The sequence below is a fragment of the Pleurodeles waltl genome, chromosome 4_1, assembly GCF_031143425.1.
Source record: "Pleurodeles waltl isolate 20211129_DDA chromosome 4_1, aPleWal1.hap1.20221129, whole genome shotgun sequence".
NCBI classification, from domain to species: domain Eukaryota; kingdom Metazoa; phylum Chordata; class Amphibia; order Caudata; family Salamandridae; genus Pleurodeles; species Pleurodeles waltl.
The window spans coordinates 748,795,260-748,811,070 of NC_090442.1; the positions used below are offsets into that span (position 1 = coordinate 748,795,260).

Genomic DNA, 15,811 nt, shown 5'->3' on the forward strand with positions numbered 1-15,811 from the left:
CCATGTAGAATGTGGACTATTGCCTTCTGCTCTGTATTATTAATTCGGCAATTATGCTGCCATAAAAATTGTGTAAAGTAGTTTGCATCTGTTCTTAAGCTCTCGTATATCCGTGGGCAAGGCTCCTTATAGATAAAAATGCCTGAATTAAAATGTCACCTCCGCGCTAATCTCCTCTTCCAAGTATTAAGGACAAAGTGTAAACCTTTTGTCAGAAGAGATACCTATCTAGTGGCTAAATTGCACATAGTGAAACCGGAAAATCTGCAATCAAGCCCAGCTTTCCTGCAATGGCCATATTATGCAACCCCAAGTAAATACTTTGTTTTTGGGCTCGTTTTCGTTAATCGTGACACACTGAAGTATCTTCAAATACATGAGTTTAGGATGTAAGCAGTACAAAATCTCCTGTTTCATTTAACAAACCATAATGTTGCTCTGTGTATAATAGGAGTCTAGGCCACATATAGGGGAACACATGACAAGGGGCTTGCCTCCTAGTTCACTAATAAAATTATCATGGCTGGGGCATGAATGTTTATCCGTTGTGGCTTAAAAACTGCCACTTTTAGTAAATACTTCTCATTGCAGAGATACAGTCTTAACCCCCACCACCACCCCCTACCCTCACCTGAGTGGCTGCAGACTCCTTGATGAAGACCCTGTCCTCAAACTACAACACATTGCTCTACAAGGGGCATAACTTCAAGGTGGTGTTTGGGGTGTTGCAACCCCTAATAAATATACTTTGTGATAAATAGTTTGGTACAGGTGCTTTCAGTCGGATATGGTGAAGTCTGGCGGATTTCACCAGGAATTTTTACCCAAGGATAAAAACGCACACACGCTCTCTCTGTCACTGTTTGGAAATACTTCAAAAAAGTTTATTTCATAACCTAATGTGCTTTCTCTCACGGAGTACCCCTACAAATGCGCATTCCTCTCCTTCCACTGCCCCTGAAGCCCCTCTTGTGCACCCTTCTTGTTATATAATGCAGTGGTTCCCAACTTGTGGTTCAGGGAGCCCTGGGGGGTCCGCAAAGCCTCCTCAGGGGGTCCGCGACCGATTAGAAAATGTTATCATTTTAACCAATTAGGTCCCCAGCTTTGACTAATGCCTCAGTGGGGGTCCCATATTCCAATAATGATTCAGTGGGGATCCCTGGGTTCCAGTATTGATAAAGTGGGGATCCCCAAAAGTCAAAAGGTTGGGAACCACTGATATAATGTATATTAGCACTATGTGCCAGCATGATTGTTGGGAAATCTAAAGCTTACACACCCCCAGTCTACTGACCAAGCTACGCCCTTGGTGTGAAGGACTCTTAAAGGCAGCACTACAAATAAAGTGAACCTGGAACCAAGAACCCTGTTTACTAAGGTGGAACCTGGGCATGGCTCTTCTCTCCCTGTTAATTTGCTGACTCGCCCATCTCTGGAATCCACCGCCTTTAAAGGGGCTTTCTCTGTGCCTGCACGCGCCGCCGTTACAGTGATTGATTGCTGACGGAGAGGGGAGGGAATAGAGGCAGTGCCCCAGCCATCCCGGTCCAACCCACGTTTCTACAGGCTAAATTGCACGATAGGAATCTGAAATGACAATACACGTTTAATAGCTGTGATATTGCAAATTGGATTCCTTAGCAGGTGTTTACAATGCTTGGAGCCGTTGAAATGTTTTTCTTTTAACAGGAGGACTCTAAATCATGCGGTGCGAAGGTGATTATGGGTGCCTGGTGCCTGGGATAAGCTGTTTTCAAAGCCCAAGACATCCTCCTCTGCTTAAATAGGGCGCAGACTGAGCACTTTGGTGGGATATATCCACCCGTTTTCTCATCTTTCTTCCCCAGTCTGTGATTTGTAGTTTGTGTATGTTCGTGGGCCGGTCTTTGCTTACCTGTTAATTTTAAAGTCCCCTACAGATGGAAGGCGGCGCTGTGTGTAAGCTCAAAACACGAGCTTCGTCAGTTTTTTTCACCTCCCCATTAGACTTGAGTCCTGTACCCCCAAGTGCCTCTTCCAACGCCGCCCAGCTGTTCAGTCCTCGTGTACATCGATTGGAGCGGTTTGTGATTTTCCGTTTGGTACCCGAGGCGTCTGGACTGCTAAGGCTGAATGATGTAATGGCATGTTGGTATGAAGCTACGAGATGGGGGCCGTTGGAGGGAAAATGAAGCCCCGACAAAACCTCCCTGCTGCTGCTGTAGTAGCCAAAGGCAATAGCATGATGTAAAGAGTATACCCCCGTACCTGAGTGGTTGCAGACTCTTAAATGAAGACCCTGTCCAACTACAAAACATGTTGCCCTTACTGCCCCTTGTCTCAAGGGGTTGCAAAGGCAGCACTGGAACTAAAGTGAACAGGCAGTCAACAACAGTGTTCACCTACTCTAGTTTCCCCTCCTTGCCTTTTCTCTAGTCCTTCAGTATCAAATAGAAAGCTATTAGGAGGTGTCAATAGGGGCCAATCCTATGATATATTTCCATGTCACAGTTTATCGCATCCCTCAATACCCAGTCTGCCGATCCCACTGAGCCAACCTGTCCCAGCCCACCACGGCCAGCCACTCCCTAGCCCTCTAGCCCCACTGACTCACTCTGATTAAACCTTTCCTGTTAAAGCGTAAATGTGCTGCTACCTGATAACCGCCCCTCACCTTAACTACGTGAATAAAGAATTTAAAAGAAATAGATGTTCTTTCAAGGACCTACTTACTGAACCTCTGTGTGGATTTTTGCACTCTCCTTCAAACAGTGGTTTGCAGTAAAACCTTCTCAATGCCTGTTTGTCACCTTTGTAATCAACATATGGAATAATATTTGCATACAGGGCACAAAAATATTCACGAGCCATTGTAGTATTTGTTACCTTGTTGATATTCATATTCTGTGTTCTGATCTTCCTTGGAAGGATGAAGATATGTTGCAACGAAACAATTTACTTTGTCCTGTGCACGTAATATCAATATTCCAGTATGTATTGAATTAGGCTTAGCAAACCTATTATTGTTAATTGTGAATTCTGGCATTTCTATTGAAATATTGCAATTAGCTGAACAAAGTAAGGCTTTGTAAACTAAGGTTATTTAGTTGTTGGGGGTAGTACGGTTGCCAAACCTAAAATTGTTCAGGTTTGTGCAGTCTTTGTCGAATGCACTCTCAGGGTTTGGAGAAGGTTCTGCGCATGCCTCATCACCCACCGCCGCAAAATCTGGAAACATTTCAGATGCCTATCCTTGTAGAGGGCCTGTGGAACATCCGTGGACGGTCAGGTTTTTGTAATCCGTACTACGCAGTATTTGTGCAGCACCTCATACCTCATCTTCTGTGTTGTCTTGTAGGCTCAAGAAACAGAAGTTTCTGGTAGCCAGAGGTGAGCAAAGGACTCTTCATTCAGGGTCTACTTCGAAGACAATGCCTCGTTAATCTGTAACTAATCCCTTCCAAGGTCGGACAGACGGTAACGGAGGAGCAGTAGTAATACCTTCACGATCCAGTGCTTATTGACGGACTCATTGGCGTTATGAGTTGCAGAGTACTGACAGCCACACACTTGACTTTGTCTCCGAAACTGCTAGTGGGCTGTGTTTACTCGGGCATTCTGCCCTCATGTAACCTTATCAACAGCATCATAGGATGTCTGACGAGGGCATAAGACAGGGCAGTCATATATAAACATGGCAGTAGAGAGACTGAGGGTAGAGGAGTAAAGAAAGCCAAGTAAACTGAGGCGTAAGGACAGAGTGAATGACTAAAGTGAAAACTGAATGCCAGGGTATGAATACCAGGGTGGGAGGTGGTGGACAATTTAACCACAAATGAGGTTAGTATTAGGGATGCATCCCCTGATGGTGCAGAGTTTGCATTAGAAATCTTATCAAGGTGTAAGTAAAGACCAATACTTTTCTCGAATAGACAAGAGAGTAAGGCTAAAAGATAGGTAAATAGTAAATATGCCGGGGCAATAAAAAAAACTAGAGCTTGTGAGTGTGTTTAGCAGAGGTATGGAGGTTGCAAGTCAACAATTTTAGGAAACTACACAGGAGTATTTGAAGGAAATTCTTTGAAGAAAGGTACACATGCATGGAACTGCGCTTCAATGCAGGAAGAGAAGGTGAAGTCTTCAGTGATTTCAGCAAGCACGAAGGATTTACGTAGTGCACAAGATGGAGTTTAGATTATCGACTCGTAAGGAAAAGTGATCAGAGTTACTTGGTTTGCTCTTTTATTGATATCATTGTCAAAATCCCATTCAGAGTTTCAGAGAACCAGGAGGCATGCAATGGTTACTGGGTCCAACTCTGGTGGTTGAGACCTTTTGCTCCTGATGCCCTGGGGCCCAGCCCATATGGATTCCACTCAAACGGACCTTGAAGCCCTTCTGCACTGAATTATTAGTGTAACTGTGGTCTAGAGGTCAAGGCTCCCTTGGGGAAGGGGGAAGGACGTTGAGTTTAGATGCAAGTCAGTGAACATGAATCATAACTCAAAGCGCAATAGTACAAATAATAAAACCGTGTCCATCCAAATACTTGTTTTTAAAAGAAATAAGAGTATTTTATTTTTAACTTTGCACATGCAAAGAGATGCAACATTCAACTGCAACAACACAATTCTCGTTGAGGTCGGGGCTCTAGAAATTGTCAGGCAAATCCCTGTCTCACCCTCCTTCATGTAATGTGTTCAGGGTTATTCCCCCTGGTGGCTGCATCAGGGAATGCAAACCATTAAACCGTACTCAAGATTTCAGAACTTGCCCTTCTACCACAGTCCATCTGTCTGCTTGGCAGATGACACATTTTTTTGGACCCTGCCTCCCCTTCTGATAGTCCTTTTTCAGTCACCAAAGGTGAATTAGGGTCTGGGTCTTTTGAAGTTTTATGCTGGGGCGCTGTTTATTTTTAACTGAGCACTTCTCCTTTTCATCTTCTTTCATGAAAGAGGTCTGTCACAGCAGGCAGGACTCCGAAGCTGATTGTCCACAACGCAATTCATGGGAGTGACCATAGGTCACACCATGATGTCAGCCACAGTGATATGTACATCAAAAGGGTAATCCCAGACCCCCAAGCCTACTCATTAAGATTCCCTTAACAGCCTCATCTCCTTTCTGAGATCTGCCAGGCCCCGTTCCATGTGATCTATCACTGAATCAAACAGCAGTCTTAAGTATAAAAGGATTCTCTTTCTTTTCCCTCCAATGTGTCCCTACCAATCCACAGGAATACAACAATCCACAAATCTGTCTGGGGGGGGTTCCTTTTCTCCTCCTCACCAGGCAGGCCAGAGGTCCACAAACTAGAAACAAAGGTCCTCCAGGCAATGTACCATTGCCAGCACACTCACTCAGTGTACATTCACAGTGCACTTTTGGTCCAGCACTGTGTATGGGTTGTGCTGCCACATGTACTCAACACAGTCTGCACCCACTGTTCAATACTGAAGCTTTTCTGTGTCTAACATAGGTGTTATTTACAAATACACACACTGCCTGCATACACACTGACCATGTGTGTTCTGCGCAACACTTTACCCTTGTTCTTCACTCAAGCACACATACATCCAGCACATGCTTCAGTTGCGCTCAGCACTGCATCAGTCATGTAATCTATACCTCTCAGGCATTCATATACTCGGTACATGTATTAGCCACACATACACTACACCGTACTAATCTATCCCACTACTGTACCGTTCCCAAGCACACATACATCCAGTTCAAAGTCACTACCCCTGAACTACGCAGTACCACACATCTACCTGATGTAGGCCAAGGATGAGTTAAGAACACACCAGCTGAACTTCTTAAAAGGGTGAGTGAGCATGTAGGCCTCACTCAAGTGACAGAGTAAAAACGTCCTGTTCACTGATACTGATAACTACGTGGTATGCTTCTGCCACCACCTTGCTTGTGCTGCCTATCTTCTGGTGAAGGTGGTAACCTTCTACCACTTTGAGGGTAGCACTTTGTGTGCCCCGCCCAGTCCAACAGGACCTCTATCTGTGAGAAAGGCCTAAGTCATGGTGCACACACATGATCTGTGTTTGCTTATGACAAAAATCATTCGGGATCCAGACAACAGTACAAACTGGCACCCAGGGCAGGGTTACACATCTTTACCATGCAGAAGACATAGCAATCGTTTTAAGTATCTAGTCCTCAAAACGCCCTCCTGCTTGGGTCACTACATTGGACAGCAGTACAAGCCTGCCCACCACTTTCTCTGTTCAGCAGGAGGTGGCAAGATTTGGAAAAAAAAACCTTGGCTAAAGGTACCACATTAAGACATGTCTTTGGCATTGTTCTTCCTAAACATGGGCCAAGAAAAACGACTTAAGAGAATCTTCAAATTTTCCCCCTTTCCTGGCATCCTCCATCCGCTCTGTAATAGTTTTTCTCTTCCAAAACTAGATTTTTATGCTAAGTATGTAGTTGTGTGTAGCGACCTCTGCTAGCGTCCTGCTTGGTGGCTGTAACCCCAGTGTTTACACCACCGAGGAAGTTATCCTGTTGTGTACATCTGTCTACAACACACCTCAACTGGATGTTCATGTTTATTAGCCACTGTTGATTATTTTGTTCAAAGGGTTAGATTGCAAGTGCTCTCAAACATTCCTACCTCTTCTTATGACACAAACCTTGAAAGATCGACCAAGCCCAAGATAATACAGTCGAGGAGGATTTGTATGGTAAACCTTCCAAGTAGCCGGCATCCTGCTCAGCAAGGGATGCATGCAGCGTCACCTTGGCTAATGCTACTTGATCCCTGCAGCCTCTGATATCTGAAAAGTCCCCGACGGTGAATCCAAACACTAGAATGAATGTGCACTTTACGATAGGTCAGTTGAGAAGTTTAAGAATCTTACTCAATCAGGATCTAGCACCTCCGTTTGGATGCCAGATGGGAGGGGAAAATGATAACCTTTGTTCACTGTACATATGTGATCAATTTAAACTGAACACTTAGCTGCTGCTTAGTCCTGTGTCCATACATAGTAAGATGGCCTGTGTTCAGCTCTGGTTGGCTGCAAGTCTTGCACCTCCCAGGAGCCATATTCCCCAACATTCAATGCAGGCAAGGATAAGGCTTCGTATTGCTGCCAACTAGAGCAATTAACGATTCGTTTCTTGCCTGAACTGTAGGGTGAAGAATCAAATCTAAGTTGATTAAAAAATGCCTTGCTGTGTTTTAATTCGAGCTCAAAACCGAAGGCAGAAGCGTGAGGGGCTACACTAGGAGGAGGTCTTTAAATGAAGCGTGGCGCCTCCGCATTTGTGTGGGTGTTGGATTAGGGGCAGCATGAAGAATTCTAAACACAGGGAGGACTTGATGGGAGTTTTGTGGAGGGTGGACTGATCGGAGCTCCAGCATTGAACACCTGAACATTTTATTCTTTTGTTGTATCTGCTGCAGTGCGTTGTCCTTTGAAGAGTGTTCATTTTCACATTAAAACCCTCTCCCGTTGCTACCCAATGGGGGGAGGCCCTTCTAATTGGGAAGTTTGTTATTTACAAGATGCACATTATCTGGAAGACTGGTGAGAATGATTTCCATGGTTGCAGATGTTTGTGGTGTTCCACTAGTTAGCCAATGGGTGTTTCCTGTATTGCTGTCTGTGACTGACTGGAATAATACCTCTATGTGCTGTTTGCTGTTCGGCAGGTATTTGTTTTTTGTAACCATAGTATGCAAAACCGTAGGAATACACAGGTAGGCAGGGAGGTGTGAAAGGTAGAATGGAACCATTAGTTTAAAACCAGGAACCTGGCTTTAAAGGTATCTGCCTTCAGTATCCTTTGGATCGTTAAGTGGTCTTCAGAGATGATGGGAGGTTGCCTCTGCACAGTAAGATTCCAGCTTTTTCTCATTTTTACCGGTTTGTGATTCCTTTACAGGTGCATAGGATTCCTGCTAGGGAATAGCTGGCGAGTATTTGTTGAAATAGCACATGGCCAAGATTCTGGAAGATCCATGTCTCACTGGGCAGTTTAATGAGAGAGCATTAACATTGTACTCTGGATTAGCAGACAATGGATGGCATATGTTCTGGTACTTGATTGGTTATGTGTATGTCTCCCTTCAAGCTTCGACTTCATGGAAGCTGCTTGCTTGATATTACACTGTGGTCTTTGCGTGATGTTGGTGAAAGTTGGTCCGGTTAACGTTATTCATTTACCAAGCTAATCATAGGTATAATTTTAGTTGGGGGTTCAACCTAGGAGTGGTGGATCCGACATCTGCTTTCATTTTACACAAGTCGTCAATTGAAACACAGCCAGAAGATGCACCTGCCGTGATTGTAATTTTATTTTTTATTTTTCATAATGAGCTTAAGATACTGCACTGCAACCCTCCACTGACTGCCACCAACCACCACTGCTGTCTGTGATAGGACTCGGAGGCCGCCATAGGGCCCTTACCCCAACACCGGTCATACACCAACCGACAAGACAATTTTTGCTTGATGGAAGAAGTATTTATTTGTATATATACTTTCATAAAAATTCATATACACAATTTTTGCAAGTCATCATATGCACATTACTCAACTAAAACATTTCACTGCAAACTTTAATATGTACATATACTGTTATAGACGCTACTTTGTAACCATAGATTATTTTTGACAGGATCCCTTCCTGTCCTGAACCTCCTTTGGACCACACAGGGACTGATCGTCACCTGTATCCTTAGGGGGGGCAGTATCCCTGCTTCCTCTGTTCCTTGCCCCCATGCTCAGGGGTCCGCCCCCTCTCCAAACACCAATCAACCAAGGGGTGTACCAGAGCGGCCAAGGGCATGAGCCCCGTGACCACCCCAGTGATCTGGACTCCCTACCCCCAAACAGGTGTGTCCATCCGCAGGTTGGTCCAGGACTTCAGGATCCTATCTCTGTTGTTATACCGGGGCCCCACCCTTGGGGTCCTCTCTGTTGCTTCCGGTTACTTTATTCTCTCTTTCTGCGCCACAAGGGCGACCAGGGCCCCAGGGTCCTACGCCCTCCCCATAAGAAAACAAACACTTAGCGAAGAACCACATGTCTGCCATGAATTAGTCAGTACCTGCATCCGATAAATGAACCAAATCTCTATGAAACATTTCAGGTCCTTTCAATTGTCTATGTGGTATGTTCCACAAACGGCCTGGACCAGGGCAAAGCTTCGACATCTCCGCGTTAAGCCGCCTAACTGACACATTGATTGTTCTTGGTTTGATTCCTGGGCCCCATTTTTTCCGTGGCACCATGTGAGACCAGGCGATGGCTGCATTCACTGGGACAGTGCAAGGTGGCAGCTTTGACCACAGTTTGTTGCCTCATTCTGGAAGATGCTGTCACTGAATGAAACCTTAAGCACGCTCAATTAAGTTAATTGATGGTTTGAGGGATAAGGCACAGTTTCTCTATGCAACTTATTGCAAAAAAGGAATTCGACCTCTGTTCCTTCCTTACCATTGCATTTTTCATGTTTAGCCAAAGTAGATCCTTTCAAAACCAATTTGTGAACCACTTCGGTGTGCATTTGTAACATGTATTTCTCTGCAAATCATTGGATGCTTTTCTTGAGTTTGCTGTCAGTATGTCCTTTGATACTGTTTCCAACTGACTCGGACATTCTGTGGTAGGTCTGTACTGTAAAGTGTGCAGACCTGAAATATTTAATAGTAGAAACCTAGGTGCCTTCATCGGACAAGAATCAGATTATTTTTTCCTTTTAGCTTTGATCATAGTAGATCGGATCGAGCAAGCATAAATTATTCCTATAACCTGAGATGCTTGTCTTGTGGGGGTATCTCCATTAGAGCCTGTGGATGTTTCATAACGTACCTTGCCCACTATTTCACTTTATTGGGGATGAGGTTGACTGGAGGATGCTGCCAGGCAGGCAGTGGGCACCAGGTTTGACCTGCATAGCCTAACCTGGCCTGGGTTGGCAGTGTTGCTGGTCTGTCAGTCTGAGGTGTCATCAGCTCGAGCAGTAATGAGTCTCATCTCAGCGCAACACGAGCCCCGTTTCTTAGGGTCATGAGTGTTTGTAATTTGAAGTAGAATCAATTAGCGGTGGTAATGTAGGTCTACACATTTTCCTGCCCTTTAATCTCCAGACAGACTATTAATAGTTACACTCCGGAGGCGTCGGAAAGGGGAGGTAACAGCACAAGGGGGCAACATTTCTTAAATGGGGTCAGACACTTGCAGCACCCTTTAACTCAATTTCACAGTGCCAAAATTCTTTCATTAGCACGTCTTTCAGCACTGTGGAATCCTCCGAGATCGGACTGGAATATTAATAATGTGCTTTTCTGTTCATGGTGATACATCTAATTGAATTCGGAGATAATTAATCTAACTTTCCTTCTGGCTAGATCACAGCAAGCGGTTCCTCTTCTGCAAGTTCCTCCCTCACCACAACTACTCCCCTCATACCTTGACCACCCCCCAAACCCATGGCTGCACTACCCACGTCTGGGACATGGGCCACGTTGCCTATTCCCAACTGCTTTATTGTTCCTGGACTCCGAACCCAACAAAGGCCTGCTTCTGCCTTTTTATTTCCCCCCTCTTAGCTTATGGCGGGCCGGGTCGTGGCTTCGACCCAGTGACCACGGTCAGCCAGGACCGGTCTGTGACTGAGTGCCCGCACTTCTCGGGTGCTGCGGTACATGTAATGAGAGAGTACTGGCCCTTCTCAGGAGCAAATAGGCACTCTGCAGATTGAGCGCCTGTACTTCTGTTTTTCAGGTTGAAGGTATGGCCAGGGCTTCCCCCAGTGGTTGGCGAGGTGACAGAAAAGTGTCTAAATAGAGGTCTACGATCCAACTCCTTTCAGGGCCCGGCTCAGGTTCTGGGGAGTAGCAGCAAGCTTCTGCTCTGGATGAAAGAACCGGGCCCTACTACTTATTGTGAAGAAAGGGATAATAGGTACATTTTGTGACCAAGCTTCATGAGCCCTTGGACCATCCTTATTGGTGTATTGCAGCAGTTTAATTTTACAGGTATCCTGTATCAAGCCCTCGTGTTAGAAATGTAGATGGCTTGATCCTTATCTGAATGAACAATGACCTTTAATACAGAGATGCATTCCGTAGGGGTTGCCAAAGACAGACAGATCACACAGCAGCAGACCCCTCAGTGACTGTGTTTGACTCTTGTCTGCCCTCCTTTCTTGCAGGTGTGGTCCAATTGTGAAGAGAAGCCAGTGGAAGAAGTGGTCACGGTTGTTGAAGAGAAGGAGCGTGTTACCAACTACAAGCCTGTGTTAGTTACGGAGATCACTGATGACATGCATTTCTACGTTCAGGACGTGGAGACTGGTAAGCACCTCTTTTTAACTAAGATGCCATGTGTGGTTGAGGGGAGAGTACCCTCATCATGACCACAGTTTAATTGTCTGCTGTATTTTCCGCCCCCTTCTGCTGTATCCTTGCTTTACAGAAAAGAAGTGTGTGTTTGAGTGTGGTGGTCGACGGAACATGTTCAAATTGATTGGCTCTAGTCGTCTCTCTTAGACTGGCCTCTATTCTGAAGATGCCCAAGAGTTGTGCCCCTTAAAATCTCAAAATGTTGCGGCCAAACCAGATAATTGTTAGAGCCAAAATGACCCCCATCCCCCTTAAAAAGGGCACTGAATTTTGAAACTTTTGTGCATGTGCTTTCTTTTCTCTGGGTGGGTGAGTTTGCCTCAAATTATTCCCATCCTCAGCCTACACCTCGTTCCAGTTATACCCAAATTGTGGCAATTACTTTTGTAGGTTCCCACTTTAAACTCGTATACATTCTGTCTTCGTTTTCTCCATTGTGATCTTGTGGTGAACGAAAGTGCCAGGCCTGGTGGGAGAAGTGCATTTTGTTCCGGCAGTAATCCAAATCACACAACCAAAGTTTTGTGTGAGTAAAGTAGTCATTATTCATAGCTCAAAATAGTGTTTAAGGAGTAGAACGTTCTAGAAGATCCAGTTCTTTGCAAACCCGTGGTTTAATGTTACATCTGCAGCCTATACAGTCTCCAGAATATGCAAGAGTGCCCAGAATTTATTAGCCCTTATCCACCCGCATACGGAGCAGCCCCTGGTAATTATAAACCACAAGCCGTAGCCCAGATATACTTCTCCGCTGGCCATAAAGATCAATGCTAGAGACTACATGTCAATAAGTAAACTTAACCCACACACACACTTATCCATGCAGAAAATTGTGTGAAATTACCAGCATTTTACTAAAACGTAATTATAGCAAACATGTTAAGAGCACAAACCTTCGGCATTTAAATCGCAAAGTAGCTCTCTCATGGTGGTGATGTAGGCTGGAAACTCAGTATCACACATAACAATCGGTAAATATTTGTCCAGACAGTATTTTTACTTTTAAAAAGCAAAATTACTTTAATGCACACACTGGTAAATGCTACCCTAAAATTGCAAATGTGTGTAGAATATAAAACTGGCAACAGAGTTTTCCAACCAATGAGCAGATTATGGGTGGGAGTAGCAATTTAAAATCTCTCCTAAAGGGGAATCTCACAGATAAACGGGATGCAAATCCCAGAGGGGAATTAACACCTGAGCCCTAGTCTGTTTCTGTGTTATTCTTATTTGGTGTGTACCCGCAGGCTTTAGCATGTAAGCATATCAGGATTCCCGTGCAGCCCAATCAAAAAATATGTATTGCTTTCCACAGTGAACCCTACATGCTTGGTCAGAACATTAAAAGGTTCAAGAAGTGCCTGAGTTTGTCACAAGTGACTACAAGCATGGTTACTGGCATCAGGCCTCTGCCTAGGGAGATTGTCAGGCAGGCCCAGGTCTGCATTAACACATTGGTGGAAAATCTCTCCCACAGGAAAGACGCTTATAGCCAGACTTCAAATACCATGTAAGAGGAGCTGCAGTTATCCGTGGGCTCACCCTTTGTTTATATGATTGCCCAGCAACACTTGATGACGCTTCTAAAAGTGGTCAGCTTCCTCAAGATTATTCACAAACGTTAGGCTCTGGAGGACAGTTTTACAAAACTGCCCAGCAACATCGTGGGCATCTGCCTGCTTCCTCCTGAAAACCCTAACCTGGGGATTTCCCCCGGTCGCATGGCAGACAGGGGCATGCTACTGCCATTTTGCTGCCACCCTGAGTCGCCGGTGCGATCCGTGGTCACAGTGGGAAAATTATGAGGGTTCCACACAAGCTCCTAGTTTAAAAGACCCAAGTCCACAACTGCGACATATGTCTTGATGCTGTTTATATCATTTTAGCCCCACCCAGCAGCGCCCCCTTAGAGCCTGCTCCAGATGGTCACAGTTATGTGCTTTCTTGGTGTGCATGCTTCCAGTACAACCTCTTCATGGGGTGTTTCCCTCTTTCCTCAATGCAAATGCAGCACGTACAGCGGGGTTAGGACCAATTCCCCCTGTACAGTGCCTGCATTATTCCCCCTGTACAGTGCCTGCATTATTCCCCCTGTACAGTGCCTGCATTATTCCCCCTGTACAGTGCCTGCATTATTCCCCCTGTACAGTGCCTACATTATTTGTTCACTCATTAGGAGTGAGCAAATAATGCGGACCACCTGGAGACACTTCGCTGCCCTACTGGTGACCGTCAGTTCCCACTAAGGTGTATTTACCCTCTGCCTGCCCTCCCAGCTGTGGCCTTCCTACACCACCTGCTCCCGTGGCTGTGTCCCCTCCACCCAGCTCTGCCTGTGGTGGATTCCTCCCAAACACTGCCTGAAGGACACTCTCCTGGGGATTGCCAGATGGGGCCTCCCCCAAGCACTTCCTGTTGGTGCCCCTCCCGAGAACCTGCGGCTGTGACCTCTCCCCCCTCTCTGGGCTGCTTTGCCTGCGAGGTTTCCTCCGGGCACTGCATGCTGGACAGCGCTCTGGTTCCTCTCGTCCTTAGTCTCTACCGCGTAGGCAATTGTCATGGACGTTTCGCGTGCGGACTCGTGAAATTCAGCATGGGTGCTCTCAGCTTACTGTGGGAAATTCACTCTACCGTCGAAGCAGCTATTGTGATGCAAAAAGCTGTGCATTTTTTTTAACCTCTTTTACATCTGGGTGTCCCTTTTCAGAGCTGAGGCTCAGCGCCCTCGACGCGTCATCCATCGATTTTCCGGCCTCAGCTATTCCCAAATAGATTCTCTCCGTGTTTCCTTACTTAGCTGCACAACAGAAAAGTCCTTAATGGATTTGTTGCGTGCGATGCTTAAAACGGACACCGTGGGAGAGCTCCCCAATGAATTGTGTGCGCGCACGCCACGGAGGTCGGCGGGGTGTCCTGTGCCCTCGTGCTGCTGGGCCTCGGGGACTCGCAGCGCCTCCCTGGCATTTCACTAGGAGCATCTTATTTTAAGCATGATGGCTGTCCGTGTACTATGTATAAAGCAGATTAGGGCCCTGGTGAAGGGCTCGTGCACCGCCGGGCACAGGTCACTTTCCCGTCATTCCACGAGGCCGCCATTTGTATTCACTGCCAGTCTTCAGTGCGTGCACTGCAGGCGCTGGGTGTGTGGCTCCCTCTGAAAGATCAGCTCTGGAAGTGGTGCTTCATGAGTCTACACAATGCCTTCTTTGTGTCGGCGGTGGGCACCAGAACTCAGTTTTGGAGAAATGGCTTATTTTTCATCAGAGCAAGAGAAAACGTCAGAAAAGGGAGCTGGAAAGAAGAGGTGAACGGAAAACGGCGAAGGCGGACAGAGCTGAAAAACAACCTACAAGAGTGAGATAACGAAACGGGAAGAGTATGCTAGTTGAAGAATAGGGCAGGATATTGAGATTAGGCAGCTTTGGTGTTTAGCACTCCCAGCATTCAGTAGCTGGCCTCCCACCCACTTCGACCTCCGCCGTGCACTTCAGTCACGCACTTCTCAGCATGGGTGCAATGCTTCTAGTGGGCCAGCGCCGCCACTTCTCAGGAGCGAACACACAGGTAGTCCGAGTAGAGAGCACTTGCACTTCTACGTGTCTGTTTAGAGCACTGCTCATAGTCCTACCGAACGACTCCTTAAATGTCCTGTTACGCCCTGGAACAGGGCATGCACAGTCCTGCCGCAGTCACAACCATCCTCTGTCCCTTCCCCTCGTGGCTTGTACAATATAGGACATGTTCACAGGCCCCCGGACCCAGGGGTGGATGTTTATCTCACATCGGAGATCTTACCTGAGCTGCAGTGACTCACAAATAGCCTTGATGGCGCGCTCACCAGACGCCTGACCAGGACACTGCAGATTGTGGTGCCCGTGATCCGAGTGGGGCTGTGGCTCCTTACCAGTCAGCCATTGCCCTCTTCCAGCGCTTGGAGCGAAGCACAGCAGCCACACGCCAGAAATTGAGAGCATTGTTTTAATTAGTTTTATTTAATTAAGAATACATTATTCTGGGTGGAAAGAAGTCAATATGCCCCCAGGCCGGCTTGGCCTGGAATAATGAAGTGGAGGAGCTCTCCAACTCCTCTTTAATAGACTCCAATCAGAGAGAACATTAAATTTGCCATTTCCTAAAGATTTCTAGCAGGCAGCAGAGGGGCTTTCCGCCCTCAGGGGGGGAATTAAGCCAATTCCAGATGGAGCTGCGAACCATGGGGGACAGTCCTGCTGATTAGCACGCACGCTTCTGATGCTCAGTCACGTTGATTTCCTGGGCAGGATCAGCCGAACCTGCTTCTTGCATGAGGAATAGCTGATCACATGCTCCCAACTTCCCTTTCGGTACAGACGGCGTGCAGGATAAATGACATGAATGTGGTAACTTCTGGTCATGTCTGACCCTGCAGAGACCACCCATCAGGAGTTATTGGGTGAGCTTGGTGTCTCT

The 15,811-nt window shown here is 46.2% G+C and overlaps 1 protein-coding gene across 1 annotated transcript in view; it reads left to right on the top strand.

Moving 5' to 3' along the window:
* Nucleotides 1-15,811, top strand: part of SND1 (staphylococcal nuclease and tudor domain containing 1) — a 1,722,638-nt gene that overhangs the window by 1,478,275 nt on the left and 228,552 nt on the right. Inside the window, exon 18 of the mRNA XM_069229374.1 lies at nucleotides 11,173-11,314. Within this exon, the coding sequence (XP_069085475.1) occupies nucleotides 11,173-11,314 (142 nt within the window). The remainder of the gene's footprint in view (nucleotides 1-11,172; nucleotides 11,315-15,811) is intronic.